Here is a 12,873-nt window from a genome sequence, read left to right on the forward strand (position 1 = left end):
CACTGTTGCTCCTGGGGTATCGGCGAGGACCATTCGCAACCGTCTCCATGAAGCTGGGCTACGGTCCCGCACACCGTTAGGCCGTCTTCCGCTCACGCCCCAACATCGTGCAGCCCACCTCCAGTGGTGTCGCGACAGGCGTGAATGGAGGGACGAATGGAGACGTGTCGTCTTCAGCGATGAGAGTCGCTTCTGCCTTGGTGCCAATGATGGTCGTATGCGTGTTTGGCGCCGTGCAGGTGAGCGCCACAATCAGGACTGCATACGACCGAGGCACACAGGGCCAACACCCGGCATCATGGTGTGGGGAGCGATCTCCTACACTGGCCGTACACCACTGGTGATCGTCGAGGGGACACTGAATAGTGCACGGTACATCCAAACCGTCATCGAACCCATCGTTCTACCATTCCTAGACCGGCAAGGGAACTTGCTGTTCCAACAGGACAATGCACGTCCGCATGTATCCCGTGCCACCCAACGTGCTCTAGAAGGTGTAAGTCAACTACCCTGGCCAGCAAGATCTCCGGATCTGTCCCCCATTGAGCATGTTTGGGACTGGATGAAGCGTCGTCTCACGCGGTCTGCACGTTCAGCACGAACGCTGGTCCAATTGAGGCGCCAGGTGGAAATGGCATGGCATGCCGTTCCACAGGACTACATCCAGCATCTCTACGATCGTCTCCATGGGAGAATAGCAGCCTGCATTGCTGCGAAAGGTGGATATACACTGTACTAGTGCCGACATTGTGCATGCTCTGTTGCCTGTGTCTATGTGCCTGTGGTTCTGTCAGTGTGATCATGTGATGTATCTGACCCCAGGAATGTGTCAATAAAGTTTCCCCTTCCTGGGACAATGAATTCACGGTGTTCTTATTTCAATTTCCAGGAGTGTATATCGGAGAAGAAATATGCAACGTTTACCAAATCCTTTTAACAAATAAGTGGGTAACACACCATCGATATACGTCTGTTAAACTGACCAATCAATGTAATTTGATCAGAGACACAAATTTGCTATAAAAATGTTATTGCCATTCAAATGCTCGTACGCTACATGAGAGTGTAGTTTAGTTTTAAATGCTTATGTACATTCATCAAAGTGTGCTCCTATAGCTTCGTCATGCATAACACATGAAAATTTCCCTGGGAATCTCATACAACTTCGTCATACGTGGCCACACGTACGTAGCATCAGCTGTACGGCCATACACAGCAATTCCCAGAAAATGGTGATGCCACACAGCAGAAAACAGTCATAAAGTAACTTCTCATGGTCGAAGTTCCCTGCCACGTAGAATTTTTGAAGGACATTATACTCGCCGTTGACTGTATGAACTATTTATTTCACAATTGCAGTTTTGGCCTTTGGGCCACTATCAAGTGGTACTGGAAAATATTTTGTTTCAAAACGTGTCGGACTTCGAAATCTTCCGGCATGTGCTGAAGCAAAATGTTTTGCAGTATCACTTGTTAATGGCCCAAAGCCGGAACTGCAACTGGGAAATAAATATTTGAATGCGTTGACGGCCAAAATGATGTACTTTAAAAATCATTAAATGGTTTTGGTTTGTTTTACTAAAATGACATCGTTACCTGTTTAGAATATGTACATTCGACTTCCTCCACCTTACGCGCTTTAATCAAGAGTCATGGACATTTCTTTACAGATGAATCGCGCTGAAATGAAACTATAAACACTTATTTCTGTTGTATTTCTTGGACGAATACCACTTATATTGACTGTAGGTTTACACATACACTCACGGCGATTTTCGTTACTGTTCAAGAATATTTCGACTCGCCGAGTGTTTTGACTTACATCGGATGAAAACGAATCTATTGTCATCGGGCATAAACTAAAGCAAATTAGTTTTGGTGCATTATAAACAACAGTTATAGTTAATCTCATCTTTGTTGCTGAACTTTTGTCTCTATGCATACCACAGCGCCTCAGGACCTATTCTCATTGTATTGTTATTTTACTAGACCGTGGTCTAATAACCAAACAGATAGGTGCGAATTAAATAAACGTTCTGTACTAAACAGAAAAGAGACAGGAGTACGACACTGTAATTATTACAGTATGAATTATTTCCTACAGTGAAGCAGACTGGAGAGATGTGTTCTTGAATGATGATACTCGACACATCAACAGGACAGTGTCTTACCTTCAACTGACATTTTCATCTTAGCCGGACGCTATAGTTATCGACTTAAACATTGTTGATGTAATTAACGTTACATGTGCCTGGTATCAAGATGAAAAGATAATACTGAAATAGGAAGAATTTTTTGATTTCCATGTTACTTCAAATAGAGGAACTGACCTTAACTAGAAATATGCCAATTTAAAAGTGCAAATAAGGGCTAATGTCTCATTTTCTAGCATCTGATGTGATTAGTCCTAGTTTTCATCCGTCTGCTATTATTTGCTAATAGGTATTAACCTGAGCTATCAGCATAAGGTTTTTTAAAATTTTATTTGTAGGTAAGCTCCAATTTAAATATATTTATATTAATGTATTTTATAGGAAACTTAGTTATTCGTTAGAGTCTCATATGATTTGTGTACCTAATCGACAACTTTTGATAATCGTCAGGTCTATTTAAGAACGCCATAGGAATGAGCGGAACAGCTTTAAGTCCTTGGGCATTCTCCAAAAACGCAACGGACAGGACAATACGGTTTGCCAAATATTTGGGATACACCGGCTCCACTTCAGCGGAGCTCCTAGCCTTCATGAAAACTATCGACTGGACTAGACTAGTTGTGGACGCCAACATCGCTCTGTCGGAAGAGGTATGTATTGATGTTTTAACTGTTCTTTCCCGCGTGACCAGCGACGTGTCCTTTATCACTACGCACGACCCTTTAAAGGAATTAAATCTAAAAACGGCTACATAGAAAAACGAGGCCAGGTGACCTCTCAGTCTGTTTAAACGTTTCATAATAAGTATGGGAAACAAAAAATGGTTCAAATGGCTCTGAGCACTATGGGACTTAACATTTATGGTCATCAGTCCCATAGAACTTAGAACTACTTAAACCGAACTAACCTAAGGACATCACAGAACACCCAGTCATCACGAGGCAGAGAAAATCCCTGACCCCGCCGGGAATCTATGGGAGACAGTCGGAGTCGAAGATGATATATGACGGAGTGTAATTTGTCGTAATTGTGTGCCTTAAGGTATCTTGTATTCTGCCTTGATCCTGGTTCGAGTTCTGGTGACGCACAACTTTGCCGTGTCACAGTGATCACTACTGAAGTAGCTGTAATACTAACGCATTACACTTTCTCTCACTGTAGTTTGTTTAAGGTCTGATTGACTTCGAAGCACTTTGTGGTCATCATAGTCTCAGTATACGTCTTGTCACAATAGTAATCAAATGAGCAGTTTTCACTTCTCTTAAAAAGTTTTGATCGTAATTGAAAAGTTTATTTACTTTTGTCGGGCAAATGAATGCTTATTGTTCAAAGAGGGAGTAATAGAAGATTCATTAATGAATTTCAGTTTATAATAACTAAAATGCTGAGTTCAGAAGATTTTCTAAAGTACAGTTTGTTTCCAATTAAAGGTTTGAGCATTAGCTTGCTAAAGCTGCAGTGTCGTTCCACTGCAGAAACTCAGGCCAATAACCTTCAGTTTTAAACGGAAATGCTTTTCATTCAGAGCGCAAGAAGAAAAACTGCATTTAACTGTTGAGTGTTTACAAGCTTACGAATAACATACATCGGATCGTTTCCATGTTCACAGTTTCAACAATTAATTCAAACAACTGATCGCACACCTAAAATTTCTTTTCTGCTCGTCATTACATTTCTCCTTTATGGGATGATGGCTCACGATAGGTGATAGTATACTCAGATCGGTTTCCGCTAGTCTCCCGAACTACACTGACACTAGTTTACCACGGGTGCGGTGAAATTTCTGTGCTGTGTCTGGTACTAGCACTGATATTAGGTACAGTCGATGATGGAGTGAACATAGTTGCTTGTTTGATCACCGTATGGCATGACTGACTGGGAGAGTTCAAGGGTTAGGTCTGTGCTACTTTTCCTCCTTGAAGTTTGAGGGTTGTGTCTTAAGAGTGTCTGTTGTATGTAGGTGACTGAAATGAGTATTTATCTGTATACTCTGGTGATACGTCTATGTGTGTGACGGTTAGATTAGAAGCAGGTTCCAATCCGGTGCCGGCACCTAGCGTACTCCTCTCCAATGGAAACAAGGGGGTCGCCGGGATTAACCTACCCGTCTGACAAACGGATCACCATCAACAGTCTCACATGCCGTCAGTTTATGACAGACGGCGGAGACGTTTGTAATTTCATCCAGGGCGTCCACTCTGGTGATCAAGAACTTTACGGCACCACCTCTCCTCTTACCGGCCAAACACTGGCCGTCAAAATTCCTTCCAACAGCAGGATTCGAACCGGCTTAATTCTGAGTCGAGTGCCACCGTACAGGCCTGCGTTAGTGACACTCGCTACCGAGGCGGGTAATACAGTACCTTCTGAAGACATTATAAACAGTAATGTTTCACACTTTTTTGTAATCAACATGATAATCTATACAAGTTGTAAACTTTAATATTTTACAACGTACCACATTGGTATGGAAGAAGAGACGAGGAATTCGACAGAGGGCACTAGCAGTCCATGAAGTCGGGGAAACTACCTGAACTGGTGTAAGAAAACCACCTGAGTCGTAAAGCTGAATAACTTGAATACTACAACCTCTAGCGAAAACGTATCCTTGTAAAAACTACAATAAATTACCTACAAAAAAAAAGATCATATACATTTTTGCTTCTGGAAGAAATAGTCTGGGGTCAGAGAGTGACAGAATGTCGAAAATCTAGAGCACGGTGCAAGCACTGTGATCTAGCCGGTTTTTGAAGGCCAGTTTGTGGCAGTTTCCCGATTTGATGAATTCACAGTACGTGTAAAGAACTATGGTTTATATCGCAGCGTGTTTCAAAAAAATAATGTGAATTTGTAGGACAGGCATGATCGAATCCCATATCTGATTCACACCGCAGATACACCGGTGGCAAATGTAATTTATTTTGCTTGCAGGATCAATTTACCCGAAAATCTGGCTGTAAGTACACTGGTGACGAAACGTTGACAGAGGTGATTTAGTAACACTTCGTAAACACTTAACACTGACAGATAGCAATGAAAGCCTAGACTGAAGTCCCTCGTAGTGTGGATGAAGAAAAACCACGGACAGAATATGAAAAGTCAGAGCCCATAACAGCTATGTTTACCTTGCTGCAGGAGCGTTCTTCTGTTGAGTTTTTCGTTCAACGCTAACAAATATTATGACATTACCGGAACTACGTCGAAGAGTACAATTAGTTCGATGGCCTCTGTTATAACGGGGCCATATTCCAGTCCTATGAGAGGCTGGATGGTATACCAGAAGAAATGCTCGATACCAGCTTGTCGTTCTGAGTCCAGGTATCAGTGGCCCACAAATTCGCCCTTGGACCACTGCTTCAGCAGATCACAAGTTTGCCTCAGCATTAACTTGGACAAAGTCAGCATCAAAAGTCAAATTAGGAGCAAATCTGTATCTAAAGTGACAGTCCTGAACATGAAGAACCTCATCACAGTACAGCCCATCTCCAGTGGAACAACGAAATCCACTACTACAGGAATCAACGGCACTGAATTTTGTTAATTAGCAAGAGTAGACACTGGCTTTGAGTATTTGACCAGTAGAGCCGTAACACTACTACCTTTTATCAGGCATCGTCAGGCCAGAATTTGACTGATGTGGAGAGTCACAGTCTACAATGACAGTACTACTCTAATGCTTCTTGGGGGGACTCCGGACACTGGCAGTACATCCAGAAGGTTCTATCAGCGCCTCTACAACGTCAAAGACACATCGTTCTTAAAGCAGGATAAAGACTGAATAAAGACTTCACGCGTTACACAAAGCGCTTTCCAGCACTATTGCCCAAACTGTCTCCTAATGGCATAAACTGAAGACTGTGGGACGATATTTTATTCAGTCTACAGTCCAGGCACTATCCCTTGAACAGTTGCGACAACAGACAGAAGTAACGTAGAACACTTTCTCCATAGATAAGGTTCTACATTTATAACTTTATCTCTGTTCTCGACTGCAGGAACTGTTTCACAGATAAAGACAGTTATAGAAGATGGAGAAACCGTTGTATCAGCTGTATGACCGTATGTTTATGATCAAATACATGTATATACCTTACGTCCTCTGAAATACGTGAAAGAATCTGCATTAATGCCTTACCATTGCTTCACGATGGCTAATATTCCTTAGATGAAAATCAGTCCGTAGGATCTACGCTCTTTCAGAGACATGGTTGAAGTAAGTTAGTGTAAGGAGACTTTCGTCCGTATAGCACACTATACTTCTGACCAAGTTGACTGGAATAAACTCTTCAAAATGTTGCCGATAGCAGGGAAAAATATCAGAGAGCGAAAAGTTATCAAGAACTGCTATAACAACCGCACTAATGTTATAAGAAGTGAATAAATTGAAGATGAATCAGTAGTTTAGAAGGGAGTAAGACAAAATTGTAGCCTATTATCGATGTTATTCCATCTATAGACTGAACAAGCATTAAAGGAAATCAAGGGGAAATTTCGTACCATCGTACACAAACTACTTTTCTTTCAAAGTAGTCTTAGTGGAAAACAACATCCTTAGTGTTTTCGGAGAGAAAGTCCTCGAATATACCGGCAATTCTACTGGTAACAGCTATAATTATTCTGTACAATCAATCGCAAAGATAGAATGAAGCGAACAAGAAAGTTATCGCACGTAGTTCCTGTCCAGACTTTCACAAGAAAACCTTCCTGAGTGACCATGTTTTTGAATGCAATTGGGATTTCCACACCCCACTGATGTTTGTTGTCGTCGCTAAACACTGCTTCTCTAGTAAAAGTAGCTTCATCCATAGATTCCAAGACATGTGAGTGACTTTTTACAGAACCCAGTACGTTGTCCTCGACGGCGAGTATTCATCAGAGACCCCAAGGAAGTGTGATAGGACCACTCTTATTTTCTGTATGCTTAAACTGGGAAAGTCAGCAGTAATTTACGAATGTCTGCTGATGACGATGTGTTGTACAGGAAGATGTCGTCGTTCAGTGACTGTAGGATTATAAAAGATGAGTTACGTAGAATTTACAGTTAGTGTGATTAATGTAGAAAACTTTGGATAGGATATACATTCCTGTAACGTCCGAGTACAGCGTTAGTACGGTGCTGCTTGACAGAGTCATATCGATTAATTATCTAGCATAATGTTTCCAAAGCAATATGGAATTAAATGAGCGTGTCAGGCTGGCAGTACGTAAGGCGAACGCTCGACTTCGTTTTATTGGAACAATCCTCAGAAAGTGTAACCTATGAATAAAAGAGATGGCCTATAGAACGCTAGTACGACTCGTTCTTGAGTATTGCTCAAGTGTTCTGGATCCCCACCAGATCTGGTTAAAGCAAGAAACCGAATCAATTCAGAGGCGAGCTTCTAGATTTCTTACAGGTAGCTTCGATAAACACACAAGTATGATGGAGGTGTTTCAGGAAGTGAAATGGGATTCCCTGGAGGAAAGACGACGTCCTTTTCGAGAAACACTATTGAGAAAATTTAGAGCACCAACATTTGAAGCTGAATGTAGAACGATAACGGCCCCAACGTACATTTCGCGTAAGGGCCACGAACATAAGACAATAAGACAACAGAAATTACAGCTCGTACTGACACAAATGGACAATCTTTTTCTCTCGCTCTTCTTGCGAGGCGAACAAGAATGGAATGATTAGTAGTGACACTACATACCCTCCACCACGCTCTTGCGGTGGCTTGCGAGTACGTACGTAGATTTAGATCCATAAACAGAGTGGAGTAGGAAAAATCTACATTGGTGGGATACTGTCCAGACTTAACGTCGAGATACAAATCTTTCTTTCGTCTTTGATAACCTTTTCTTCCAAAGAACCGTTTTCCTTAACGACGTTTCAACGTAGCCGATCTGCAACCTCGAACTCGTGAGCTGTTGCAGATCGAAAGAATTGTTTCGAATCAATGGAGTACGTGATGCATTTCCTATCTAGATTTTTTTGGGAAATTCGAGGTTCCCTGTCCTGGTTTGACGTTATCAGACGGTTTTTCTCCACTCCGCGTAATATTCCTATATGGTGCATCGTAACAGCCCTGCCGGAACGCCTTTTAGTATGTTGGACACCGGATTTGCTTCCCTGCCCTAGGACAGCACGAGTCTGTTCACCTGCGTGTGGGTGCCCAGCGCTGAACCACAACACGACGGCGCCTTCCTGACGGAGCAGCCTGCTACCCTAGTGGCTGAGGGCCGCTACAACCTGGTACCCTACATGGCGGGCGTCACCGATCTCGAGCTGCTGTCACAGACCCATAGTGAGTCCACTAATTCTTCTCTATTGTAGCACAACTGCTTCACTAATCTGGTTAGCTTCGATAGATCTTCATTTCTCTTGTTGTGCAGAAAACATCTGTAGCTAAATGGTGAACATTCGTCTCCATATCTGATTCCTTTACGAAGCTAAAATTTAGCGGTATTTTGAGCTCTTAAATTAACAAAGATGGCGGCTCTATTTGTGTCTTTCAATAAAAGTTGTCACTTGAATATTTAATATCACTTTTTAGCGAAATATTTTTGTCAGTTTGCTTTTAAGGGGAGGCGGAACGATCCATCTCCTCCATGTTAACTATAGCAAATAGGTGGAATATTTTTTCTAAACTCATTCAACAAATTGCTCTGAAATTTGGACTACATGTTCAGTGAATATTTCTCTATAAAGTTATAATGCCATGTAATGAAATATTTATTCTTTAAACTGATGCTTTTTTATCTCCAAAATTTTGAACTTTTTCTTCTATAACTCTTGAATTATAGAATATTTTTTTACAAATTGTAATAAAAATGAAGGAAGAAAGTAAACAATATTGTGTATAAATTTCATTGATATACTGTTAGCAGTTTTTGAGAAAATTTTCCTCAAAGATGAAAATTTTAAAGTTGCACGAAATGGCTTCCTAAGAGTTTTATTACACTCCTGCCCATATGATGGATTATCAGCACCCTCTTCTTTTTCCAGTGGTAATTTCCTTTTCACTGGTCTTTTCTTCCCTTTTGCTGCATGTTGTAGGCTTTTGTCTCTTCTTTCTGCACCTCTTAGTCTTTCTTCATCAATTAGGCGCATTGTGGAAATGGTGTTGTGTCCTGACTGGAAACCTAAACGTTTCAGCACATTACATTTGATAATGTTTCCTTCATTGTATGTTGCCACTGCATCATACACTCCAAAATGCAATGTTTTTATCTGTACTAACACTCTTTTGGGAATCCTAATCCAGATTAAATTATTTACATTTTCATTGGATTTTGTGTTTTCCCATGTAAACACTTTTCCAATAAACTTGGCTGTGATAAATCTCTGAATATGGGCTTAATTACATCAATTACAGCATTAGGCAAACTGTTTTTATGGGCACATTCCTTTCCTGATTGGTACATACACTATAAGTCATCACCTATGGGGCACAGTGCATGTTGTGGGTACTCATTTGTTGATGCAGTATGAAAAAATAATGCCAATACTGCTCTCCTCATATGCTCAATGCTTCTTGTATTTTGTCTAATTGCACACCCATAATACCTCTGAAATCTATCAATTGCTTCATCTGTAAATCTTCCTCTTCCTGCAAGGGTCTTACCATCACTAAGCTTCTGGGGTCCTAATGCCTGCTTTAGTTTGCGCAAGCGAGTCCCCATGCACTCCTGTTTTTTAATGTGTATTTCATTGCCATAAGGTTTGAGTTCCTCTACAACTTTATATCCCTTAGAATCACCATCTCCTAGATATTTAGTGTATTGTACATCACACCACTCCTGTGATCTGGAAAAAAATGCTTTCACTCCCTCTACTTCCTTCGCTCCACTCGTGCCGTGAAAATTTGCTTCAGAACTTTCACTATGTTCGTCCTTGGTATTGCCCTTACATCTACAATGTTTTGAGAGAATAGCAACATCAATTATTTTGCAACTGTCTCACTGGTAGCTGTCACAACTCCATGTAGAGATTTATGACCTCTACGTTGCCTGATTGGTGGTTTTGGCAAGTTCATAATTCCACATAACATTGTCCCTGCAGCACTCCCCTCGCCAGAGCAACGCAAGCCATACACTAGCCTAATATTTACATCATACAACTTCTTTCCACTATTGCGACTACGAGGAATACTGTTAGAATTAGAAAATGAATCTTCTGCCGCACATTTGTTACACTTCAATAACATTTTACATGCCAAACCAATGTGTGAAGTTATTTTCAATTCCAGTCCTTTTTCTTTGCAAATTTAACATAATACATTATGTTTCAAAATATTAGAGAGCAAGGAAATGTTAATTATTTCATTTCCATCATTACTGTCATTTTCATAGTTTTAAAATTTTTCTTTGCTGTCACAAAGTTTCTTGCTGGAAGAAGTTCTATCACATTCATTTGGAGTAGTCGGTGAAGCAGTCTGGGCAGCCTCTCCCTTCGAAACAACAAAACATTTCTTCTTCCACACATTGTGCCTTTCCTTAAACACTCGATTTCTGGAACGGGGTATATTGGTATCCACAAACCAAATACGTAAAACAGGTACGAGCAAAATTCGTCAAATAAGCAAAATTAAACAGCTAAAGAACACAAAGTAAACTCCGCAAGTCAACACACACGGTATAGCGTTTATATTTACCGATATGAACAGTCACTTGTCACAGAGACAAAGCCATACACCGTTGGATAACAAAACACTGTCTAATTCCGCAAAGATACCCTGCTTGCAGCTAGCGAGTGGCGCCGTCAAAGATGACACACCAAGTCGCCACACCCGTTTACGCGGCGTGTCAATTTTGCGGCAGTAAAAAACCAACTTAGAATTCACTTAGAAGGGCGAAACTTGATTTGTTTCACTCAGGAAACTCCAAATAATTTTGTAATGAAAAAAAACAAAAAATGTTAATTTTATCATTTTCATCGTTCTTTTATAGAAAATGTATTTAAGACAATTTTCGTTCTGAGTAGCATAGAGGTAAGAATTTTAAATTATTTTCTTTTTAATTCCAGAAACGTTTGTAGTTCAGAATGCTCATAATTTTTGCCAGATTGTTGTTTCGATATCTATAGACGTTTAACCCTAATGGTCCCTCCTTCAGGCATTCGGGTGAACTCTAGGATTGTTGCTCACCGCTTCTGTATACTCACAATCCTGAGCACGTCAAAATATTACTGATCTCTCCATTACCTATTACCCTCTTAGCTTTTGATTGATACGCTATTCCGTCTTGAATTAGTTACAAAACGGGACACAATTTTTAACATTTTAAATGTTCACTAAGAGTGGAGTGGTGGACCGGTGTGGAGGGAACTGCGCTAGAAGCTACATTTGTAAGAAAATAATGAATACTGTCTAATTACATCCCTTCCATGCCAAGATAATTAGATAGACCCACACGAATAAATAACACAATACGGTAGGATTTATCAAAGTGTTTATTGACTCATCATCCCTCAACGATGGCTCCATTGCTGTGTGCTTAAGCATTGTACAGAAAAAGGTCAGACTTAGGTACAGTGGCGAACCTATTTGTGACAGAGATTAAAGTTGTTTACTTTCTTGATGTTTTGTTTTTATAACCGCAGACTGACCTGATTTTGCTTTTATTTGTGTTTTTCGACAGGTGGTGGGATACTTTCTACAGAGGAACAAATAAATAACTTGAACCAAAACTTCGACGAAATAGTCGCTTGTGACATACGACTTCCAACGAGACAGGAGCAGCTGAATGGGGCTCATTCCGTCAAGCAGTTTTACTACAATGGAAGTGACATTACGGTGCAGGACAGTTACACTACGACACTGGTAAGCAGAGGGCAGGGCATGACATCTAAAAAAATAATTTTTAGACGTCTATCGGAATCCAGTAGCTACATTTACATCACTTCTCAACGTAGAAAAATTCGAAGGACAAATACGAAGAAACGAAGAAATATGGTTACCCCAATGTGTCAAGGTCAAGCATAAACAACAAGTTGTAGTTGTTGTGGTCTTCAGTCGTGAGACTGGTTTGATGCAGCTCTCCATGCTACTCTACCCTGTGCAAGCTTCTTCATCTCCCAGTTCCTACTGCAACCTACATCCTTCTGAATCTGCTTAGTGTATTCATCCTTTGGTCTCCCTCTACGATTTTTACCCTCCACGCTACCCTCCAATAGTAAATTGGTGATCCCTTGATGCCTCAGAACATGTCCTACCAACCGATCCCTTCTTTTGGTCAAGTTGTGCCACAAACTTCTCTTCTCTCCAATCCTATTCAATACTTCCTCATTAGTTATGTGGTCTACCCATCTAATCTTCAGCATTCTTCTGTAGCACCACAATTCGAAAGCTTCTATTCTCTTCTTGTCCAAACTATTTATCGTCCATGTTTCACTTCCATACATGGCTATACTCCATACAAATACTTTCAGAAATGACTTCTTGACACTTAAATCTATACTCGATGTTAACAAATTTCTCTTCTTCAGAAACGCTTTCCTCGCCATTGCCAGTCTACATTTTATATCCTCTCTACTTCGACCACCATCAGTTATTTTACTCCCTAAATAGCAAAACTCCTTTACTACTTTAAGTGTCTCATTTCCTAATCTAATTCCCTCAGCATCACCTTACTTTCGACTACATTCCATTATCCTCGTTTTGCTTTTGTTGATGTTCATCTTATATCCTCCTTTCAAGACGCTATCCATTCCGTTCAACTGCTCTTCCAAGTCCTTTGC

The 12,873-nt window shown here is 40.7% G+C and overlaps 1 protein-coding gene across 1 annotated transcript in view; it reads left to right on the plus strand.

Annotated features, from left to right (window-relative positions):
* LOC126147115 (esterase FE4-like) overlaps positions 1-12,873 on the plus strand; it is a 63,009-nt gene that overhangs the window by 21,811 nt on the left and 28,325 nt on the right. Inside the window, exons 6-8 of the mRNA XM_049915669.1 lie at positions 2,604-2,803; positions 8,275-8,440; positions 11,775-11,956. Coding sequence (XP_049771626.1) covers positions 2,604-2,803; positions 8,275-8,440; positions 11,775-11,956 — 548 coding nt within the window. The remainder of the gene's footprint in view (positions 1-2,603; positions 2,804-8,274; positions 8,441-11,774; positions 11,957-12,873) is intronic.

The sequence above is a fragment of the Schistocerca cancellata genome, chromosome 2 (genome assembly GCF_023864275.1).
Source record: "Schistocerca cancellata isolate TAMUIC-IGC-003103 chromosome 2, iqSchCanc2.1, whole genome shotgun sequence".
Taxonomy (NCBI): Eukaryota; Metazoa; Arthropoda; class Insecta; order Orthoptera; family Acrididae; genus Schistocerca; species Schistocerca cancellata.